Source organism: Gobio gobio (genome assembly GCF_949357685.1).
Source record: "Gobio gobio genome assembly, chromosome: 10".
In the NCBI taxonomy this organism is placed as follows: domain Eukaryota; kingdom Metazoa; phylum Chordata; class Actinopteri; order Cypriniformes; family Gobionidae; genus Gobio; species Gobio gobio.
The window spans coordinates 35,713,448-35,739,092 of record NC_137116.1 but is presented as its reverse complement, the minus strand read 5'-3'; the positions used below and the strand labels follow the sequence as shown (position 1 = coordinate 35,739,092).

At 37.7% G+C, this 25,645-nt stretch overlaps 1 protein-coding gene across 1 annotated transcript in view; it reads right to left on the bottom strand.

Annotated features, from left to right (window-relative positions):
- Window positions 1-265: 265 nt before the first annotated feature.
- Window positions 266-25,645, bottom strand: part of ghra (growth hormone receptor a) — a 46,207-nt gene continuing 20,827 nt past the window's right edge. The window contains exons 3-9 of the mRNA XM_079826544.1: window positions 13,476-13,608; window positions 10,724-10,899; window positions 10,448-10,626; window positions 5,021-5,174; window positions 4,802-4,892; window positions 4,204-4,273; window positions 266-3,290 (exon numbers count right to left, since the gene is read on the bottom strand). Of these exons, the coding sequence (XP_079682670.1) occupies window positions 2,364-3,290; window positions 4,204-4,273; window positions 4,802-4,892; window positions 5,021-5,174; window positions 10,448-10,626; window positions 10,724-10,899; window positions 13,476-13,608 (1,730 nt within the window). The 3' untranslated portion in view covers window positions 266-2,363. The remainder of the gene's footprint in view (window positions 3,291-4,203; window positions 4,274-4,801; window positions 4,893-5,020; window positions 5,175-10,447; window positions 10,627-10,723; window positions 10,900-13,475; window positions 13,609-25,645) is intronic.

Genomic DNA, 25,645 nt, shown 5'->3' with positions numbered 1-25,645 from the left:
GGTCCAAGCACTGAGCCCTGAGGCACCCCAGTGGTCAGTTGATGTGCTTTGGATTCGTCTCCTCTCCAGGCAACCTTGAAAGACCTACCTGTGATATAGGACTCAAACCAGTGGAGTGGAGTCCCTGTGATTAAGCTTTATAAAGCTTGGATTAGCCAGGACATTTTTTCATACAACTCCGATTGCATTCGTCTGAAAGAAGAATGTCATATACACCTATGGCTTGAGGGTGAGTAAATCATGGGGTATTTTAATTTTTGGATGAATTATCCCTTTAACCTGTATGCTGTTTTTTTTTCTTCTTATGGGGAACATTAAAAGAGAACTTTGAAGAATTTTCCTCATGGCTCTTTTCTATACTACGACACTTCATAGTGAATTCAAAGTGAACTCTCAAAATTAAACAAAAAAATGATCCATAGTTATCCTGCCCTATATATTCCATGAAGCCGTTATTCAGAGGAAATCTTCCTCTCCAATGAGCCGTCAACCCGAGAACTGCTGAATCAGTGAACCCGAGATGTGATTGAATTTTTCTTTTCAATTCATTTGTTCATGGATCAACTCACTGACTTCATGACCCACTCCGAATAGAGCTAAAGTATCAGTGAATAACGGCTTCAATTTTGGTCTGTTCTTCACACAAAGGTATCGAACGACATTTATCTTCGAACAAGTCTTTTTATCACTTAAATCACAACATCAACTGCAAACTAAAATCTGCATTAAAAACTGCTTAAATATACACAGAATTTTCATTTTTGGGTCATCTGTTCCTTCTGTTGGTATATGCACCTTTGGAGTCTTAAAAAAGTTGGGTCACAATTCAATTTAAAACAAAATCAGAAGAAAATCAAACGCTCTTGGAAGGCACTGCAACTACAACAGACACCTAAGGCAAGTTAGGACCCAGTATTCAAGCATCATAGGCAAACCCAGGACCGATTAAGCTCCTTCTTCACCATCATATACCTCCACTGTGTTTCTCTAAAAACAGAGAACATGTAAGAGTGACAAAGCGCTCAAAATAAGCTCATCTATACAACTTAACAAGCAAAACTTTTTCTGTACAAACTTATCAACAGCATAGAATTACAACTGTGAGAAATCCACCGACTAGGTTCTCAATATGTGGCTTGAGAACTCTTAACAGTCTATGATTGCAAATAAAAAAATCTCCAGTTATTATTTCTTATATTATAATGTATTAAAATAGCTCTAGTTAAAAGCAGCTTTGTCCCGTCATTGAGCAAATGATCCTGGCAAGAATTATATAGCTTCATTTGATGGCAAGTCTTTGTGTAATAAAACAAGACCAAAAATTGGCACTTCTTTCCCAGCTATTCCATAATGTAACTCCCATTGTAAATGCTCGTATACATTTATAGTGTCTTCATCGATATAAAACTGCTACATGTACAAAGGTAAAATATAAGAAAACCTGCCATTCGGTTTGCATTGCACAGCAAAGACTCCACAAGCACTTCATTTTTGACATTTCCCCTGGGTACATTAATACAAATAAAGACGAGTTAATTTCTCGCTCTTTGAACAAGGCAAAGTAACAGCTTGTTCAGTGGGCTAACATCACTACAAACACTTGTCTCGACATTTTCTAGCAATGATCGCAAATATTACAGTCATATATAGTGATGCTAAAATACACATCTGCACCACAACCCCATTTTTTAGTGTTTTGGCAATTTCTAGGGTCAAATGTGCAGGATGGATGCAGCGCACAAAATGGCTCCGATAAATTTGGGGAAGCAGGTTCCCCTAACAAGAGAAAAAAATACTGAGACACGTTCGTCCACAAAACGTTTCAGGTACGGTGATATGATGCAAAGAAATAGTTTCAAGATTCTATATACGAACAAATGTGGGTTGATGGATGGTTGAATGTGGGTTGATAAAGCGATACGTCTGTTATCTGTGTGTAAACAATTTTGTATAAAGATATGTTCTAATTGATCTTATCAGATATATTTCATCCCAATGCCACTGAAGCTGTACACCTGTAACTTTGTAATAATATAGACACATTTTCAAAATGGTTCTCTGACACAGCAAGCGAGCATATTTCTGTAGTGATTTTTCTTTTTTGCATGTAACCAGCCGACGTTTCTGATTGAAAATCAATAACGCATTATGACTCTCTCAGCGAGCTTTTCTATCACTACTGCAACAGCTGATAGAAAAGAAATATTTCCGCTTTGTCCATTTTGTAGCGTACAGCAGCGAAAATCCATGTGCGGAATTCCCAAACAAAATGGAATATCCGTCCCGTGTTGTTCTTGCAACTTTGGTTTCCAGCAGTGAGAGGGTACAAAAAGACCATCAACTTTGCAAATTACATTTCCCTTTCATGGAGTCAAGTTTCCCAGAAGGTCTGGGGTGAGGTACCCCATTGGCATGGTTGGCAACGCAGGGAGGTGTTTGTTTGGGCTGTGTGAGCAGGCCGCGGGCTGCAAGGAAGGAGGATTTAGGAGAAGGCTGTGCTGGGCATCCACTTCCTGCACTACAGTATAGTCTGACACTGGCAGTATAGGGACTGGAGGAGCTTCAGGAAGCAGGTACGGTGTTTGGGAATCGCTGGCAGACACCAGGTACTCCCCATTCCAGAGGTTCCCCTCAACAGCCTGGGTTGGGAATGATTGGTACCCCTGCTCAGGGCCAGGGCTGGACGGCACGTCGGCGGAAAGCTGCCTGGCCGTGTTCTCTGAGGTGTAGGCTCCGTCAGAAAGCAGCTGGAAATGTATCTTCTTCTTCTCGTTCTCGTTCTCTTCCTCTTTCTTTTTCTCTGGAGAGCTGTTCAACTGCCCAGGTGAGAGCACCACTCCTCCCGCTGGTGTGAAATCACTTACTTGGGCATAAAAGTCCATGTTAGCCCAGCTGGGCACAGCAGGTTGTGTTTGAATGGGTGTCTCCGCCACTTCTGATGTCTGCTGGACGCCAAGGTCAGAGATGGACGAGCTGCTTCTGGAAACCAGAGCCTGTTGCTCTCCCCGTCCTGAATGGCCAGGCAGAAGGGAAGCCAAGTCCTCAGGATCTGGGATTTCTGGGTCGTAGCAGCTAGCGCGACCCGAATCGTCGTCGCTTTTGAAATTAAGGACGCGAGAGCCAGAGTGGGACAGGCCCAGCAGGTGTTGTGTATCAGAACCGTCGTTCTTCTCTGCGGGGTCATCAAGGTCCAGCTGGATGAACTCCACCCATGGGTCCTCATGATAGAAGTCCGGCTTGTACATATCTTGACTGCTTAGCAAAGAATTGAGCTGGTCAAGTTTTCCATTCTGTTGGGGAAGGAGAGAATGTAAAGTATTATTAGATAGGACCTACAAAAGTCCTATATGCAAAAAATAAATAAAATATTAGGGAAAAAAAGTAATCATTTGTATTTTTGGATGCATCAACAGTGTTTCCAAGTGGGCATACGTGTGTTTGTTCTGAATTGCTCTTAGGGTTTAATTGTTTAATGCTTACACAACACTCAAAAAATGAAGTATGAGGGTTGTTTAACTAACAAGTCCCAATGCTTTCAGGTGGTACAAAATTACAGGAGAATGGCCACAACATGTCAACAATTATGACCTTTTCAAAACAATCATGCTCTCCAGCGATTCCTGACATTTTGGCTAACTCATGCCAGATTCGTACACAGGCTCAATTCTATAATGCCGCAATTTGAATAATTCTAATGCAAGGCTCTGCGTAATGTACTTATTCATGTATCACCTCTCATCGTTTTGATGGCAATTGCTGTAATGCATTTTATAATGTGCAACACTCAAGGCTTAATGCCTTTGTCATTCACAAAAAACAAAAACAATAATACTTAAAGGGATAGTTCACCCAAAACTGAAAATTCTGTCATCATTTACTCATCAACTGACATTCTTCAAAATATCTTCTTTTGTGTTCAGCAGAAGAAAGAAAGGAATACAGGTTTGGAACAACTTAATAATGAGTAAATGATGACAGAATTTTCATTTTGGGGTGAACTATCCCTTTAAATCTTTCTTCCCATCATATTTATAAAGAGAAAAGCACTAGGCATTACATTTTCCATGCTATGCATACTGTATAACACATGATTATGATTAATTGCAGGTGCAATAACAAAACAAATCTAACTTGTATGAATAAGATGACAAAATGATGGACATACGTGTTGATGGACATACATGAAGTTTTATGCAAAATTACCTTTAACAGCTCAGGGTCGATGCCTTTAATTTTAGGTGCAGGAATAGGCGGTAAAAAGATTACCATCAACCTGTGGAAACAAATTAGCAAAATGTTGCAATTGGATTTGTAATAATGTATAGTTTCTGAGGTTCTGTAGTCAGAGCAACAGACAGCTTAACATGAAACAAATTACATTAATGTCATATTTCACCCCAAAATAAATGCTATAAAAATCTGATGAAAAACAAATAATATATATCTACTTTATTTAAAACAATAATGTATTATATTAAATAAATATTATACAAAACAATTAGCAAAAAAACGAAATTAAAGATGCAAAATTGTATATCACAGTGGTATTTGTTTTACTGAATTTAATTTATGCCGTTTTTGTTTTTTACCTTTTTGTAATATTTGTGTTAGATTTTTTGTTATTTTTCACATTGAGACTGTGGGGGTAAAAATGTGTTTAATTGTCATCTTAATGGTTTAAAAAAAAGAGGCTTCCTTTTTATTGTTGTAGAATCAAATGTTTAATTCAAAAAAAATATTTTGATTTTGGGATGAAATATAACTAATATGACTATATGAATATTTTTTTTGTGAGATTCACCTCTGCTGCTTGGAGAAGATGAGGAGGATAAGAAGAATCAGCACTCCAATCACTCCAAAAATCAACACCAACGTCGTCGGGAACATTGATTCTGCGTAAAGAAAAAATGGTCTTTCCTTACCCTGAAGCAATTTGCTTAACTGATTCATGATGGTTCAGCCGCACAGCTGGATTCACTTTGTGCAAAAAAAACAAGCTAAGCTCTTGTTGTTGACTAACCCTTGCTTGGTATCTGTGCCACATGCACAACGATGCTGTCACTGAATTCGCCAAAGTTGACAAAGGCTGACATCTTGCAGCGCACCTGGACTTCATACTCTTTGTCAGTGTGCAGACCGTAGATGGACTGCTGTGTGCCACTCTCCAGGTTCAGCTGCAAAAATAGAGGATGAAAAAGCAAATAAGAAAAGGACAAACCAAGGGATTGAGCAATAAACTTAACCGAAATCTAAACGCACCCTAGCGGCAGCGAATTTAATTTGCAGCCAGGGTCGTCTAGCAACTCTCCGTTGGCTTGCGAGCTTGAAAAACCGAACTCTAGTCAGGCCAATCACATCGTGTATAGAGTCGGTGGGCGGTCTTAACATATTGACAGCAGAGTTGCGACGGTTCCATGTGAATTCCCTGCCAAATAAGAATGGCACTGTTTTGCCGACCGGATACGGCAAAAGTTTAATCTATCAACAAGCTCCACTGGTGGGAAAACGCATGGGACTCCCACTTGTGATTTTTGTCTCGCTACTAATAGCGCTCTGGTTGTAGCGCTATCCTATTGCATGCAGAGTGAATTTAAAAGACAACCGTTGATCCCGCCCCTCGGATTGAGCCCTGCCAATGTTGTGTTCCCAGACCCAACATCTTGATGTGGGTCTTGGCTTGTAAGGCTACAATAAACTGGCAATTGTGAGCAATTAGATATGTGACAAATGGATATGTGAAAACAACGTTTTCTCCAGGGCTGTCAATTGAACGTCTGTCTGTCTATCTATCTAGCCTAGATTTGCAACATTACATTGTTGCACTAATCTAACTTTAGCACTGTGTTTTAACCCACAAAGAGAATAACCGTCAAGAACCTCACTAAAATACTCTAAGTTTATAACTGTGAAACTCCCTTGGGGACACCAAAATCGAATGTACCCGTGTGTGTGACCTCAGCAGAAGACCTACAGAAATAACTAAGAGTGAATCATTCTCCTCTGATCTATTCAGGCCTGCCAGCATACGGCAGTGATTTAACACATGGCTGAATGTGGTTTTTTCGTGCGTCTGCTCAGTCTGGGCAGGACCGCTGGGCAGGCTGGGGGAACGTGGCTGTCAGGGAGTGTAAACCGAGAGAACGCTCCTAAAGATCCTGCCAGACGCAAAAATCTCCCAGCACTATGCCTGAATTACAGAGCACATAGGACTGTTCTGGATGACCCTTTCTGGTGACCCTTTTAGAAATAGTAGATGAATACTGGCTTATAATGCGTCTTCAACACCAAATTGTATTTCTCAGAATACAATAAATAGGATGGTACAACCAATTACCTCCACCGCAATGCCTGAGAGTCCACCAAGAGAGAGGAAGATCCAAACAGCTACAGCAGAATGTTCTGTGATGGTCTGATGAACTCAACAGCCTTACTTTGCTAAATGGATTCTCTAGGTTTATATTATTTCATGCCACAGCACTGCTGAATGCTTGATTCTGACTGACTGAATAACTGCACTTACACAACCTGTGACAATACAAAGTCTTTTTTGCTGTTGTTTTAATAGAAAAAAACATTAAAGTAATGAGGAATTTCACTGTTTTAAATCTTTAGAGAAGTTTGCTTATTTTTCCATTAGGCCTATATGATAAATAGCCTATAATAAATAATTAAACTAGGCTGCGTTCACACAGCAGGCTGAAACGACCCAATTCCGATTTTTTTGCCCTTATGCGACCTGTATCTGATCTTTTCATGACAGTCTGAACGACACAGATCCGATCTTTTCAAATGCGACCCAGGCCACTTGGGTATGTGGTCCAAATCCGATACATATCCAATCTTTTCAAATGCGTCTTCAGTCTGAAATGCCAGGTCACATGTATCCGACCCGCACGTCGTTGATACGCGACAAACGTCATCATTGTAACTCCCGTTCCTTACTCCAGTCCAGTGGTGGCGGTAATGCACAAGAAAGAGTTGCTAACCGCCAATAAAAGAAGAAGTACGCACCTGTTGCTAGCCAATACACTCCAACTCCAACGAGTTTCTGCACTGTTATGGGCCGCCGCAGACGTGTCTCTTCCCGTGACAAAGTTAGTTGAAGGCGCTCGCAAACATAATTGAAGGTGGATCTGGTCATTCTGAAGTTACTGACGAATTCGGTATCAGTAAAGCCACTCACATCAGTATCCCACCACTCCTGGCGACTCCGCACACACACGTTTCTCTGTACCGACGTTGCTACCACTGCTCCACAAAACACCATGGCCAAAAACCTTGCTCTCCTCCTCTTTTTTAATTTTCTTCTTAACATGAGAAGGTTGTAATGGTGCTGGCTCTGTTGCGAAAATAACTTTAATAAAGCTAAACGAACTCCAATGCTGACACCCATATTTGGCTACTTCCGTAAACAACAAGTGACGTCGTTGACATTATTATTCATGACCCTTCCAAATAAGGTAATAACGGCCCATTTCATTCTAGGGACAAATCCTAGGGTTGTAAATGGACATGTAAAACCATATCTGGAGTATTTTTGCCCTTACCTAAGCCACATACCTTCTAAGTAGATATCAGAGAACAATTTAAAATATTGTACCAACGCATTCTATGGCACCTTTAAAATGTAATCATTACTCCAGTGTCACATGATCCTTCAGAAATCACTCTAATATGCTGATTTGGTGATGAATTATTATCAATTATTACTGGTATTCAATTATTAATAATGGTTATGTTTTTTTCTGCTTAACATTTTTGGAGGCACCATGATTTTCAGGATTCTTTGATGGATAAAAAGTTCAAAGTTTTGTAACATTAAAAATATCTTTACTGTCACTTTTGATCAATTTAACCCCTAGGAGTCTGAGCTGTTTTGGGGCCCTTTAGAAGTTTTGATATGCTCTGACATTTGTGTTTTTTTCAGTTGCTTATAAACACATTAATGGCAAAAGTGTAATTACACTGTATTCCGCACAAACTGGGCTACCATAATATGAGAGCAACATGTATGTACATGCTTGTATTTTTGAGAGAAAAATGTTAATGCATGGTTTTTAAGAAAACAAAAAAATTTGTTTTAAAATTAAGGCCAAAACACACAATAGATATGTTTCCACAAGACTTTTGACTCATGTGTGTATTTCCCAAGAGTTTTTGCTTCAAAATGATGAGAGAATTATTGAGCCTACTCATTTACATAAAACAATACACTGATTTAAAATTTGTAAGACAGTTTTTCTTCACAAAGCCCGTATGCGAGGAGGCATGATATCTAATGAATAATGATGGAGATCACCTGAGAGAACAAAATAACATAATAGCCCGCATAATGAGCTGCATAATGAATGAGCTTAATTCAGGTGTGACTGAGAGCAACAGGACATCTTTAAGAATGTTTAAATATTTAGACTAGAAACAAGACAAAAATTACTAAGAGCATTTTTTCTACATTTTTTGTACTGTTTTTTTGTTTTTGAAAGTAGTCTCATGCTAAAACTTTTTATAATAAATATTAAAAATTAAGATACAATTTATACAAAACGAAATCCATTTAAAAAAAAGCAATTCACTTTCAAAAAATAACTTTCTACAAAACAAAACTCCAGAATCATTTATTTAGAATGTAGTCAACAAAGGCCTATTATATTTTAAATTATCAAAAGATTTGACTACACTGAAAAAAATGCTCTTCTTATTTAGTTGAAAATTGTACTTATCTAGTAAATTCATCTTGATTTAAGAATGTTTAAATATTTAGACTAGAAACAAGACAAAAATTACTAAGAGCATTTTTTCTACATTTGTTTTTTATGTTTTTGAAAGTAGTCTCATGCTACATTTTTTTATAATAAATCATTAAAATTAAGATACAATTTATACAAAACGAAATTCACTTTAAAGAAAGCAATTCGCTTTCTACAAAACAAAAAAATTCACTTTCTACAAAACAAAACTCAATATTAACTCGATAAAAAAAACTTTTATATTAAATTAAAAAAATAACATTAGGCTATAATATTTAAACATCAATATGAAAAAAAATACATTTGACTGGTACTATATTTATAGCATCTGAGCAGACATTTGCGAATAAAAGCTTTATTGATGTGACACTAGGCTCTTTTACAAAAAACACGTTATAATCTGTCCAAAACAGGCCATATAAATCTTGTCTAAACAGTCTTGCGTGTATGACATGCAGCAGGATTCATATTGAAACGGTCTTTGTGCGTTTAATATTCACAGATGCTAACAGAATAAACTTAATAGAATAAAGCCTCCCTTACAATCAGCCCTGAAACCGTTGCTTTCAGAAATGAACAGCTTTTCATGAGGAGAATAAATCCATGATTACTGCTCAACGCGTCCCAAAACGATGTAGCTGAAGTTACGTTACAGCGCTTCACTAGATGTGTTTGTATGAGTTGATGTGTGGGCGTTGATGCGGGGATCGTCAGTATTTGAATCTGAAAGAGCGCGTGATCCGTGGTGAATGAAGTGGCTCGTGAAAGACTGACATCTATCACTTTTCAACCAGATTACATAAACACAGCATATTTGTTTTCGATTTGGTTTACAATGTTTAAAACCTGACATTTCAACATTTCTTTAGACATATGTCTCATGTTTGTGAGACAAGTATTCACTAAGCTAGAGTTCCTTTTCTGAAGACTATCTGAAGGAACGTCTTTGACAGAGAGGCTGCAGATCGCGCATCATCTTTATTTTCTTTATTTTGCAAAAAGCAAAACATTTTGTTTTTATTGTGACTGTACACAAAAAAAAAAATAGAAACTTAACATCTTATAATGATGTAAAACACTTGCCTGAATGATGATAAACAAGTTATTTGAGTCTCTTTGGCACTGATAAGAAAAAAAGAGAGCCGATCGCGACTCGAGAGGATTAATGTGGCATCACATATATATTATTATTTTTGTAAATCTTATTTATCCCAAAACTTTTTTGAAGCCAAAAAATGCTATTAAAATTTTACTTTTCTTTCTCATTAATAATTTTTAATATCTATGGAATGCATGGCAATTTCAGCATCTGGCTGTAAGCAGAAAATAAATAATGTATGTGACTATAAGTCGTGTTTATAGCTGAGAATCAAACAAGAGTCTCTCCCACACACAATATTGTTACTTCCTTAAGAAATAATTCCCTAGAAACTATTTTAGCAATGAAAATCTAACAAATACCTTAAACACATGTTCATGTGGTAAATAAGATGTGGTATAAGTAGAGTAATTGATTCATGACTGCTGAATTATTAACAATTAATGTACACCAGGGGTGTAACTCTGCTTCGTGATGTGGCTGCACTACTACAATTAACGGGTGCACAATCATCAATTATTCCTGACTTAAACATACACTGTTGATAATGAAGGATCATTGTAAACGGCAATCTTTAATTTTTCTGGTGCTAGACACATACCATCTCCCACTGGGAGGCGTTCCTGACCCGGTAGTGAACCTGGTACATCAGATTCATCCAGCCCATCTGCACATCTGCTGACGGAGGGGGAGCCCAGCGCACAAGGATGTCAAAGTGCAACCCTGAGTGACTCACGTTCAGTAGAGTCCAGTTCAGCCCAATTGGTGGGTCAGGGTGCACTAGCAAGTCACAAAACATTTAAATCAGGCCACCAACATAGATTTTCTGTTACTGTGTCTAAACCTTGATGAAGCACTTTCACAGATATTAACTTACCAATGTTCTCCACTGTAAAGCAATTCTCATCATAGGTTATGTTCTGAGGAACTGAGCGCAGCTGGACGCAGTAGGAGGTCCAGATGTGTGTGAAGGTCTTGTTGAAGTAGCACTCGTTTTCCACATTACGTGTGTAGTCTGGACACTCCTGCCACTCCTGGACACCAGAGAGGGCACTAAATGCCAAACAACAATGAAAACCATAATATTCGATGTATAAGAATATTAAGACACCTCAGTAAATTGCACTGCATGGATTTATCAGTTAATGTATAAGCAGTTGACTTGAAATGTTTACAAAGGACAATGAAAACAGCATTTGATGATTATTTTATAATTAATATGCATCTATTATAAGCTCATATTAATTCAAACATATTTTATTTGCACTTTTAATCATTCCTTTTTTAAAATGGAGCGTCTATTTACACTAAGTGCAAATAGCCCGCCTTGTTGGCAATTTTGGCAAATGCTATTTACATCAACTCCGCCCACTGAAAATTATGGAAGACATGGGATTGTTTACAGTAGCAATGGTGTAGGGGTAAGGGTTGTGGTATGACGTTTTGACGCAAATCGATCCGAGGTTGAATTCACCTTTAGCCGAACTCGCTCTACTCCATTTTCCTATCACATATCAGATCGGAAAGGCATTTTTTTTCAATAAAAATGAAGAAAATATTCAAAAACTGGATATAAAGTGTCTAACGTGTTTCGTAATAAAGTGTTTATTGGTTAGGGGTACGTTTAGGGAGGGCTTTATTGTCCCAATAAGGTGTCATCCATTTAATAATTTTAATAAATATAATAATTTAAACTCTAGGTTATTATTGCATACTGTTTAATGTACAACACTACTGAGGTGCAAATAGTATCTGCCACTATTTAGAAGTATACATATAATCTATTATTACACTTTAACACTTATTGCAAAGAAAATACTGCTCTTTTTACACAATTTAAATAGAATACATCACTATTTTCACAGTGTAAATAGCAGGTCGCTAAGAAATGCTGCTATTTTCACTTTCACTTATTTTCACAATGGAATCTATTGCTATTTAAACTTAGTGTAAATAGTATATTTTCTTAGCTATAGATGCTATTTTCACTTTGTGTAAATACAATCTATCGCCCTATGCCTTTTTAAAACTGCATGTCAAGTAAAAAAGGGTACTAAAAATTGTGAAAAACCAAAGCAACAGCACCTAAAATATTCACTTTTGGTTATACAGGGTTCCCACTCTTTTTCAGCAACCATTTTCCAGTACTTTTCCAGGAAATTTTCAATTTTACTACGGCGGGAATAAAAGACAAGGATCATGCCAAATATTGTTTTAAAAGCCGTCCAGTTTATTGCCATTACTTAACAATCCAGCATTTTTCAATATGAGCTCTTAATCATACATTATGACTATGGAAGCTTGTTTACACCACACAATAGAAAGAAAAGGTAATTGTGACTTTTTATCTCGCTATTCTGACTCTCTCGCAATTGCGAGTTTACATATTTGTGATATAAACGCGAAAATTGTCGCAATTCTTTTTTCCTCAGAATTGGACTTTATAACTTGCAATTGCAGTTTAGATCTCACAATTCTGAGAAAAGAAGTCAGAATTGCAAGATATAAACTCGCAACTGCGCAAAAAAGTCAATTGTGAAGAAAAGGTCAGAATTGCAATTCTGACTTTATAACACACAAATGTGACTTTATATCAAAATGATGTGATTAGTTAGCAGCTTACGAGTTAACATTCACTGCATACATTTGAGCAGTTATAGCATTAGCTATTAAACATCATTATTCAAAATACTACTCACACGTATCAAACTCTTTTTCCTGAACTTGTGCTTTCTGCAACTAGCGCTAATTGTTTGGGCCAGCGATAAAACTCTTTATACTCGGCTAAAGAAATAACTTTTTTTTAAAAGAATTTTCCCAGACAACAACAAGATTTTCCAGGACATTTTACTTTTTCTCTAATTTTCCATGTGTTTTCCAGGACTGGAAAATTTGTTATCAATTTTCCAGGTTTTCCAGGACGAGTGGGAACCCTGTTATAGTCATATAAATTTTAACCTAAAATGTTGATTGTCTGCCAAACAACACACAATGATATATATATATATATATACATACACACACACAAAATGGAAGATGTAGTACGCCCAAATTAAATTCAAACTACCCATATTCATGCTCAATTCCGGATTCCGGACGCAGGATTTTACATCAGGATCGTTTTTACATCATTATTTCTTGTTTCCTTTCTGTATTCTTGGTGGTCATGTTTTCATTTGTTGTCATAGTTACTCATTGTTGGAATGATTACATCCACCCGCTCCTTATTTAGATTGTTGGTTTTGCTGTGTCCGCTATTCTTTGTTTGGTGTTGCTTGTGTTTAGTTCACACTTTTATGTGTTCATTGTGCTCTACAGATTATTGACTGAAGAAAGAAACTCATACAGGTTTAAAACAACTTGGAGGTGAGTAAATGATGAGAACATTTTCATTTTTGCGTCAACTATCCCTTTAATGTTAAATTCAACCTTTACTAATACATTATTAAAATAAATAGTTTTTGTTATAATTATTTAATGGAGTGTGATCTCATGCTCTTTTCATCTCTCCTTTGATTCAGCTTTCATCTCTTCATTTGCATGACACCATAAGGTCTGCATCTTGGAAGGAGCAATGGCTTTTGTTCAAACCCAAAGGTAGTTGGTGTCTTTGGATTTTTGTCTCTTACTTGTTGGTCTGGTAGAAGACCCTGAGTGCTCCAGGCTCAGTGAGGTTCTGGAAGGTCCCACCGCTCCACCAGCAACGAAAGGTCTCCTGCTCTCTGGAGAGGCAGCCCGTAAGATGAGGACCTCTGTTGGGTTCTGATGCAGGAAGGGAAGAAAAAAATTGGTATAAAATGAAGGTATAAATTATTATTTTATTTAATACCAAAATGTTCTTCTTATTATATATATATATATGTACTGTATATGCATATTCTGGCACATTGTGAACTCTGTCCTCTGCAGTTGAGCTCTTCTGGTGCCAAGTTTACCAGCAGTCCTCTCCATCCTCTGCTTTTGCGCAGCCATAAATAAGACTTGGAGGATGCAATTGATTTTTCACCCTCTATTTGGCCCTCTAACTGCAGTATAAATCAGCAGAGCTAGCATATGGAACCAAATCCGCTAGGTATCAAGATTTTCTTTGACACCGTGTTTTTATTTGATCCCTTTCTAAATTGTACCTGTAAGAGTAAATCTATCTTAAATTCATAGTGGCATTGGGAATGGAGAGGGCCGTTAAAATATCTAATTTACTCTGAAGAAACGTTTCTGCTGAGGATCCCCAGTACACCCATTTTTCCCTTTCTCCTTTGTCCAGCCCACTTCTAGTGACAACAAGATATATTTCCCCCTTCCCACAGCTGCTGAGTGCAACAAAACAGCACCCACAGCGACGCTGGTTGGGACTGATCGTGTGGGGAAAGGATTTTCAGTGGCTTAAGTGAGTTCACAAACACGTATTCACATACACATAAATGTAAACCCACCCAAACCTTGCTTGTGACGGTTTGCTGAATTACTAAAATGAGATGGCAAAATGCTGGCAAAATTAGTCAGAATGCACAAGGACCAGTTACGAGCTACAGGCAAAACAAATGAAAAATTGGAGATTTTCACAAAAATGAGTTCATTAGGCCTTATCTAGCGATCTAAAACATCTAAAAGTACAAATCTTTATTTGTACATTTTGCTTGCTTCTCGACGACTGGATCTTCCCCTCAGCACAAGTTTGGAATCGTTTTAAAGCACAGCATTCCAACTTTGTGAATATTAGCATAGCGAATTCTTGATTGCATGAGTCTGAACCAATGACATTTCAAACTCATGCTGATGTAAACAAAACGATCTCACTCGTATGATATATACATATACACAAAATTACAGCATTTCAAAATATCTGTCTTGGCAAGTATTCACGCAAATATTTTCTGTTTTTTCATGGGATTTGGTGTGTGCCAAATGTGGTGTTATGACCAGGGTTTTTAAGGTATGGTTGCTAGGTGGTTTTGTTTTGGAACCTTCGGAAAACTTTAACTCGATTTCTCTCAAAATTGACTTTGCTGACTCAAAATTGACTTAACGACTTCAAAAAGGTGTAGCTCATTCATTATTTGTCTGATTCCATAAATCATTGGATTAAATTATACATTTGAAATTAATACCCGGCAACTGCGGGTAAAAATCAACTGTGGCGGGTATATGGAAGAAAAATAATGCCAAATGTTTTTGAAAAAAAAAAGCTTGTTGAAAAAAATATGCATTGCACTAACCATGATTGCATTTTAATGCATTGTATTTTTAGGGCTTGCATTTTTATGGGCTGAAATTCAACATTGTTTTATATTTAAGATGTGAAAATTTCAATTCAAAACATTTCACACACATTTTCATTATTAAAACTTCAATAATCCATATTCACCTCTCAGATTTCACTTCCAAAATATTCGTCCTGTTTAAAAATACAACCTATAATATTCGACAGGCATTTTTTGGTCCATTTTATTTCGCTTTACAAATTCGCTTCCACAAATTCAGTGGTTCAAATTCGACAGAAAATTCAACAGTTCACATCCGGGAACTGCAGGAATAACAGTAGATTACCGAGCATAATCTCAATCTGCTGTTAGTCGACCTCACCGGCAGGTGGTGCAAGCGGCTGTTGACGAAAGACCAAAGCAACGTGTAGAGAGAGTCATTCGTTCATTAAATGGATTTACAGGAATGGAGCGATACGTATTTGTGATGATTATCAGGGCCAATATATATATGGAAAAGCTGAAGTATTAGTAAATGTTGAAATTGACATTAACAAAGATAAATTAATGCTTTATAAGTGCAGTTCATGTTAACTAATGTTAACTAATGAACCTTGTAAAGTGTTACCAAGCTAATTTCAGAAAATGTGATAATTGTGACACATTTTGCCAGCACAGGTCACATATACTTATGTGATTTTACAGTAAAAACAGAGATATTTTAAAATCACTTTAGAATGCTGAATATGAATACAACAACTTGGGTATAATTTTTAAAACACATGGTCCAAAAGGTATAAAAACAGGGATGCATAATATATTGGTACCATTCTGGTTATCAATATTTGATATTGTAATTTAAAAAAAGAAAACCTCACAATGAAAACCCTTTATAATAATCCTTAAATGCACTTACAATTACTTAGTTTTTAGTGTTTTATTTTTTAATTTATTTAGATTTCATTTATAGTATAGAATAATATATGAATATCCATTTAGATGCATTGTGTGATGAGCAGACCGAAATTTAAATCATCATATATTAAAAATCTGGTAACACTTTACAATAAGGTTCATTAGTTAACACTAGTTAACTACATTAGATAACATGAACTAATAATGAACTGCACTTATAAAGCATTTATTTATCTTTGTTAAATGTTCATTTTAACATTTACTAATGCATTATTACAATCTTGGTAACATTAGTTAATGCACTGTGGACTTACATAAACAAACCATGAACAGCTGTATTTTTATTAACTAACGTTAACAAAGATTAACTAATGCTGAACAGAGGTCTTGTTCATGGTTAGTTCATGTTAACTAATACATCCTTATTGTAAAGTGTTACCAAAAAATCCTTATCTCCGTTCCTTTTCTAAAACTGTCATTGTATGGAAATAAAAATGTTTCATGTTCCTTTTGTGTACCACAGATAAAAAACAACAACGCTGCAGCGTAAATAATCATTAATTAAGACTAAAGCTTGGATCTTCTCAGTATGTAGAACCCACCATCTTCCCCTTTCTGACTCCCAAAACTCTGTTATTACTGCTCCCTCCCTATCGAAATTCCGGCATGTGCAATAAAAGAGCCTGCTATGGAGGCGATTAGGTCTGAGATGAACAGATGATTTGTGGGCCACTGCGGAAAGGATGGGGACAGAACAGATAGGGACATTATCACCACTAAATTGTTCCTGGTCAATATTTGGTTTGGTGCTGCAAAGGGGGCAAAAAAAAAAAAAAAAAAAAAAAAAAAGCCCCGCGGTCTTCGAGCGCACACACAATTTGCTCTCAGAAAAACATTGCAAAAGCAGGCCAAATTTTAACTTTGGGGCCAGTTTCAACTGTGTTAGATGTCAGTGTGTTAGACTTTTTTAATTCACTGACAAATCAGAAGTGGTACAAGAGGAGAGGACAAATAAAAAAAATGTGCTTTAGCTATACACTTTTGATGAGGTTAACTATATAAAGTATAAAATCAGCTGCTCGCATGCAAAAACAGAATATTTCAAATGAAAGTCATCTTGCTACAATACAATCTCTCATCATATTCACTATAAGCAGACAGCGCAAATGGTTTCTGGGACGTTTCACCACAATCTCTTTTCTGACAATTATACAAACAGTGAGTTACGCAGTTTTTGAGTATGCTGTTAGAACTGTGATCTCCAAGTCAGAGCTTTTGAGCCAAAGTACTTGCGCAAAAAGAGCTCATCTATCATTCTGATGTGTTGGCAGAGTTGTGGAATACTAATCTGTGTATGTGGTTGTGCAGGCGCGAATATTTCGTACTGACCAATAATTCCTCCACCAGAGACATTACAAATCATTAAATGACATGCAATACTGAACTATACACTTGTTCCAGTATGAAATGTACCAACTAAATAAAAAAATTGTTTTACAGTTAGAACTTTGATACTTATTTTGAAAGACACGAAGCCAAAATAATTTGTGCGTTAATTTTTTCCACTCCATTTCAGATTCTTGTGAATGATAAAATGAACGTGTTGCTTATGCACACACCTATTTGCTTGGAAACTTAAATAAAGCTACAGCTTGTGTGGGTGAAGATTCCCCACAAATGAAAAACATGATGTTTACTCAGCTCCCCGCAAAGACAGACCACCGGTAACTAGGATACCGGTTCAGACAGAAAGCCAGGGCAAATGTTTTCCACTTCGGCTAACTGCAAACTTCTGAATAAATATAGGCCGCATTTTGCCAATTAAACCGTCTTGATGGATTGCGATCACTTGAAAAAGCACCTTTATCACTGGCTGTCCAGCAAAAGTCTTGATTGGCTCAGGGTTATGAGCTGCTGAGCAGATGCTCCATCTTTTCCACCTCATTTACTGCAAAGACGACAGTTTAATGGCAGAATCAGAAAAAGGTGCGTACTTCAATGAAGCTAGTAGATAGAAGCTAATAGCATGCGTCCACTCACAGAGTGTCTGTGTTACACAGGTGTACTTATCACAGCACTTACATAACGTCCTGTGAGCTTCTGTGTGTGTGTGCGTACAGCTGTGCGTCATTCAGAAACCATGTAAAATCCATTTGAGGCAAGGCAAGGCAAGTTTATTTATATAGCACATTTCATACACTATGGTAATTCAAAGTGCTTTTCACTGAAAAGGGAATTACAATAATCACAAAATAAAAGTAAGGAAAATTAAAACAGTTATAAAAGGAATTAACCGAGATACAAAGATTACACAGTTATAAAAGGAATTAAAAGAGTAAAAAGATAATGCATAGATAGAATTTATGAGTAATTTATGTTTGTCTCTTATATTAAATTAATTTCCCCACTTGCTCTGGGATTTCCACATACTGGTTGTCTTTATTCTCGGTTTATTTCTTTCGGCGCTGAAATAATCTGTCAGACATCTCCAGCAGATCCGATCTTTTACCTAAAATCGGACAGGCAGAGCTAGGACTATTTCAGTCCACGCTCCGATTTATCGCCCTCGCAGGTTCAATTTAACTTTAACAGCTATATATATATATATATATATATATATATATATATATATATATATATATATATATATATATATATATATATATATATATATATATATATATATATATATATATATATATATATTAGAGGTGTAACGGTTCATAAAATTGACGGTTCGTTTTTTTGGCACAAATAAAGTCTATGCTTTGTCTATGTGTCTATGTGTGTGTGTGTGTGTGTGTGTGTGTGTCGCTTCGGCTGGGAAACCTTGGGTCCTACATACCGATCAGGCATACTATTATGACCACCTTCCTAATATTGTGTTGGTGCCCACCGTTGGTGCTTTCTGTGGTGGACTGGGGTCAGCATAGGCACCCTGACTGAACTGCAGCTATGCAGCTTCATGCGCAACAAACTGCGAAGCACTGTGTATTCTGACACCTTTCTATCAGAACCAGTGTTAACTTCTTGAGGAATTTGAGCTACAGTAGCTCGTCTGTTTGATAGGACCACACGGGCCAGCCTTCGCTCCGCCCCGTGCATCAACGAGCCTTGGCCGCCCATGACCCTGTCGCCGGTTCACCACTGTTCCTTCCTTGGACCACTTTTGATAGATACTGACCACTGCAGACTGGGAACACCCCACAAGAGCTGCAGTTTTAGAGATGCTCTGAACCAGACGTCAATCACAATTTGGCCCTTGTCAAACTCGCTCAAATCCTTACATATATATATATATATATATATATATATATAAAAAAGAATTCACAAATTACTACATAAAGACTATGTATGTATGTATGTGTGTGTAAAAAATATATAGTCTTATGGTTATATATTACGGTACATTACTGTATATACTATAGTGTATACTATATTAAACATGTTTTGGTGTTTTCCCAGAATAGAACTGTAAGACTGCTTGAACACACATACACACACAAACACACACACACACACACACACACACACACACACACACACACACACACACACACACACACACACACACACACACACACACACACACACACACACACACACACACACACACGTTTGAACAAACCGTACAAACCGTATTTTCTATCCCCTTACACTGCCCCAACCCCTAAACCTAACCCTCACAGGAGACTGTGCAGTTCACTTTCTGTGAAAAAAAAAACTTGTTCTGTGTGATTTATAAGCATTTTGAAAAGTGAGGACATGGGGAACGTCCTCATATTTCACACTCTTTTTGTAATAACTATGTCATACCCATGTCATTATACACATTTGTGTCCTGATATTTCACGAAAACATGCCCACACAAACACACACACACACACACACACACACACACACACACACACACACACACACACACACACACACACACACACACACACACACACACACACACACACACACACACACACACACACACACACACACACACACACACACACACACACACACACACACACACACACACATGTTGGGTTTTCATGTTTTATGGGGACTTTCCATAGGCGTAATGGTTTTTATACTGTACATACCGTATATTCTATCCCCCTACACTGCCCCTGCCCCTAAACCTAACCCTCACAGGAGACATTCTGCAATTTTACATTTTCAAAAAACATCACTTAGTCTGATTTATAAGATGTTTTCCTCATGGGGACCTAAAAATGTCCCCACAAGGATGAGGATTTCGGATATTGCTATCTTTGTGGGGACATTTTGTCCCCATAACGTGATGATTACCAGTCCACACACACACACACACACACACACACACGCACACACACACACACACACACACACTGACTAATGAGCACACATTTGAAAGGCCTGTGACCCACGGCATAACCACATCTGAAGTGGTTTAATATTTAAAATAAACACAATTAAAATAAATCAATTGCATTTCAAGAGAGCAAGAACAGCAGCAGCAACAACTCCAAGTAAATAACCTTTATGCAAATTTGCTAGCATTAAAAATGCAAAATGATAAGCCACCCAACATGTAGAAATTGGAATAAAAAGTGAGTTTATGTCCAGTCTTATATCTTGTAAGAGAGTCATGACTTCCCTGTGTCTGTACAATTCGATGGGGCCAGACTTTTCCTCGGAAACCATGCAAAGGAAGTGCTTTCCAAATTATGCCTGATTAAAGTCCCAAGGGAAGAAAGTCTCTCAGAAAGATCTATTATATCTAGTCAACTGGGTTGACCATTTCAATGCTTTAAATCTACAGACACATACAGTGTTTCTTTCAGGTCAATCATAATACACCAAATACATGTGAGACTTGAAAATCCATTCATCATGTTCATCTGTGGTGACTACTGAAAAGAAAGAAACTCACTTATTACTATACTTTTCTGTTCATAACAGACTGGAAAACTACAAGCATACATGTATTTTCAGTTTGTTTTGCGCTGGCAGATATATACAAATCAATTTAAAGGAGAATCAGATATTAGTTCATACCCTCAAATATCAATTAAAGGATCTCAGCTGTGGAACCCCTCAAATTCCACCTATATACATAAGAAAACAAGGGACAGTCAGACATTATGAAAACACATTTGTGTTCACAAGCCAAATGTGCAGTGGGTTCTTCCAGCACTGTGCTGAGCATAAGAATTTGTGTCAGCGGCTGGGTCAGACTGCCATCGGTCTTACAGACCAGAACATAAAAATACTCACTGACAGCCCAGCACGTGTTGCCCCTGCTGCTCTTTGTCCTTTAAAAAAGGCATTATACTGAATGGGGGGCAAGGAGGACAGGCAGCGGTGGTAAAGAAGAGAGATAGATAATCCTGTGTTAGAGACACACACTTCTGATAAAGCAATAGTTCACCCAAAATTCTATCCATCTATCGTTATTCTTCCTTTATTTAGCTATTGTTGTGTGGTCATGGTAAAGCATTCTTGAGGATGAACAAAAAGGTCAAAGGCAGCAGACTGCAACAGAACGTAAACTGGTGTTAAAAATAACTGCAAATAACACACACACACACACACACACACACACACACACACACACACACACACACACACACACACACACACACACACACACACACACACACACACACACACACACACACACACACACACACACACACACACACACACACACACACACACACACACACACACACACACACACACACACACACACACCATGTACAGAAAGGGGGATGAGAAACTCAATATGTTACAAGTGTTCACTTAAAGGGTTAGTTCACCCAAAAATGAAAATTCTGTCATTAATTACTCACCCTCATGTCGTTGGACACCCGTAAGACCTCCGTTCATATTCGGAACACAAATGAAGATATTTTAGTTGAAAGCTGATGGCTGAGAAAGGCTTCACACAGGCCTCCATTGGCATTCAGTACATTGACACTTCCAAGATCCATGAAAGGCACTTAAAACGTCGTTACAAAGTCTATCTCACCACAGTGGCTCTACAATAATCATACAATGCGACGACAATAGTTTTTGTGCGCAAAAAAAAATCAAAATAACACCTTTATCCAACTTGTTCTCGACTTCCGTGTATGCCTCCACGACGCATGCGCGAGAATATGACGCAGATCCGGCGTTCGGACATATGACCCAGAAGCGATTTGTTTACGAGCAGAGGAAGACGCGCGTGTCTAAGCTGTTGGATTCTACATTGATCGTGCTTTAGGTCTCGGCGTAGTGCTCAAAATGGAGCTTAAGTGTGTATTTCATCGATTCCCGAACACCGGCGCTACGTCATATTCTCGCGCATGCGTCGTGGAGGCGCACACGGAAGACAAGAACAAGTTGGATAAAGGTGTTATTTTGATTTTTTTTTGCGCACAAAAACTATTGTCGTCGCATTGTATGATTATTGTAGAGCCACTGTGGTGAGATAGACTTTGTAACGACGTTTTAAGTGCCTTTCATGGATCTTGGAAGTGTCAATGTACTGAATGCCAATGGAGGCCTGTGTGAAGCCTTTCTCAGCCATCAGCTTTCAACTAAAATATCTTCATTTGTGTTCCGAATATGAACGGAGGTCTTACGGGTGTCCAACGACATGAGGGTGAGTAATTAATGACAGAATTTTCATTTTTGGGTGAACTAACCCTTTAACACAAACTCCAGTGCCCAGATGTATAGTGGGAAGTACCAGTAGAAACCACATTATATAGAATATAATGGAGTATTTGGGGGATGAAATCCACCACGGACAAAGGCATCAATGTCCGATAATGACAGACAAGTCTTTTCGTCATCTGCTAATATGCAAATGATTTTTATTCCAAATGTAGTGCAAAGCTCCATAAACAAATGCCGGCCTCCAGTTGCCCTGTGCAAGTCCATCATTAGCACACGCTCTCTTTGATGATCGATGAACACAAATTCAGACCCGCAAGGTGAATTACAGCAGATTTATGTCAAGTGGATCCGTGACAATGACCGTAATCCTCCCTAATACTATAATAATGAGGACATTACTTGAGTTAATCTACTGAATCATTTCTTTATTGGGAATTTTGCTACTCTAATAAATAAATAAAGTACAGCATCACACAATAACATACTTTGACCGAAAAAGCTCTCGTTAAATTGAAATAGTCAAATTGCTTACTGTTTTTACTTACATTTGTTCTATCCCACAAATTATCTATCAACCAAACATTTAACATTTTTCTCTCAAATTTCTGCAAACCAATAAGCTGAATCTGCAGGCGAGTTTACCACAGGCTTAAATATGCCTTCAGATGAAGAGAAGTTGTTTTATGGCCACGCTCCTTGTGGAAAATGTTTCATGTGAACGGCCCTGTGGTCCTGCTGTCCATCTGCCAACTGGACTGTTTTCTGCCCAACAAGAGCCAACTACTGCCTTATGTAATGGCAAACTTTGCGTTCCTCTGCTGTTCTACTTTCTCCTCATGTCTCAAAGTGAGCAAACCCAGCTCTCTCCCTGACTTCACCCTGCTGCCTAGCGTAAATAAACTACAGCCCAAAAGGGGCTCCGCCTGCATCTGAAACTCCCTGAGTCACAGCAGTACACTCTCATGTTGCTCAGCGCTCACAGCGGACTCTGTGCCATGCAAGGGTTATGGCAGACATCACGGCGCAGGGAGAATTAAAGAATCATCACAGCAATATAATCACTAGGCCTTTAAACGCAAAACCGCATGCTCAACAGAAAACATTGCTTCAGTGGTACAGTGGCTTGCTTCCTTAGTGAACATATTGTTAGTGGAGGAAAAATAGACAGACTTCCAAGAATGTGCTTGTGCTTCTGGATGTTTCCTGTGTACGCACAGATCGCTCTGAAGTCTTCGGCACTTCTGGTTGTTTAATTATTTATTTATTTAGAGGACAATCCCCTGGTCTTGGTCAAGGACACAATGGTTATATATCAGGTTTGTGCTAAGATCCAAGTTTCTTGGGACTGCTGTTGCAGTAGTTTTACCATCATACCTCTGATGGGGTCATTAGTTCTTCAATATTAGGTCTACAGATAAATGGCATAAATAGATTATGGTTCTCAAATTTGTTTGGTTGTGCCGCTTTATAATGGCAGAGTGCCAACCGCTATTCACATACTTGAACGCCATTGCAACGGCTGTTTTCCGTTTTGTTTTTTCCTTGCAGCACCAGAATTACAGAATTAATATCAGTCAATTATTTAACAACCTTCATTATATACACTTTGAAACATTTTGGTGGGTACAGCCCTGATTGGGAGGTATCAATTCTACTGGCAGTTGTCTAATTATTCAAGTTATTATTCAATTAAACAAATATGCATGTTGTTAACAGTTGAAATTAGCAGTATATATAATTTCTGTATATGGAAATGAGTACTATCATGAACGCCCCCCTCCGCTTGGTGCAGAGCATTTGATCCAAGCACATCTGATTTATTAGAGACACATTAGCATACACGCATGACTTTGACAGCAGAGGCCTGCAGCGGTGCCAAATTCACTCTCTCCTCCAGAAGACATGCTCACGTCTTTGAATTTCCAGCCAAAACTCAAGAGTCATGCTTGCCAGACCTCCCTCACAAAAAAAAAAAATCCACAAATATGGCCCCTGTCCGAAGTTATAACTCAAGACGATTACTGCTGTTCTCAATCAAACCACAGCCTGTCCTCAGAACACCTCTGAAAAGACCTTAGTCAGGGCAGACAGCATGGAAATGGACACATGTACAGTGCATTTAATAGGTTTTCCAATTTTTTGTCCCCAGGATTGTTTTTGTTTTTTTGCAAAAGCATATTTTAAATGTTGTGTCATTTGAATGATCAACACCCAGATACACAATGGCACCACCAATTGAACAGACTCACTTGTGAAAAAAACCCTGGACAACAGATATAAGAAGTTTAACTAGAACGTTTGACATAATATGCAATGCTGTAGATTGACATAATATGCAATGCTGTAGATTGAGTAGTAGGCACATTATGATTTCATATGGTGTTAAAAACTCCAGTCATCAGCTCAGATAACACAGAGAAGACACAATTCCTAACTATTTTATGTTGTGGCGAACTGCTGCTGAATTCATATGAATTTATTCAATCTTATTTTTGTACAATTATTTTCATATAATCTGCGTATGCCCCACTGACGGTTAAGTTTAGGGGTGGACCTTCATGCTTGTTTTTTTCACTAAAAACCTTATGAATTCACAGAAAATATATATACTTTTAACGTTTTTGTCATGAGACCAGGTTGGCTCAGACTGGCCAGATTTCAGAAGGCAACATGATGGAAAAATGTATTTTTTTGTACATAGTCTGATGAAAATAGATGTATTTTATATCATAATTAGTTCTAGTACATCTTAGAAAATCTTGGCATTTGGAACCGGAATGACGCTAAATGCTAATGCTTTTCACAAGGTTGGAATAAATAAAAACAGTTATTTGCACATAGTCAAGATGAAAATAAATCATACTAATAAGTCATACTTATTTTATATACTTAACATCGTCTAATCCATTAATAGCCCTTTCATTAGAAAAAAATGAAATAAATGATACTTGGACTTGCTCCTCATCACACCTTCCCAATGAACACGCGCTCCAAAGCTCAGATGATAAGGCAATATTTTTGTACATAGTAGTTAAATT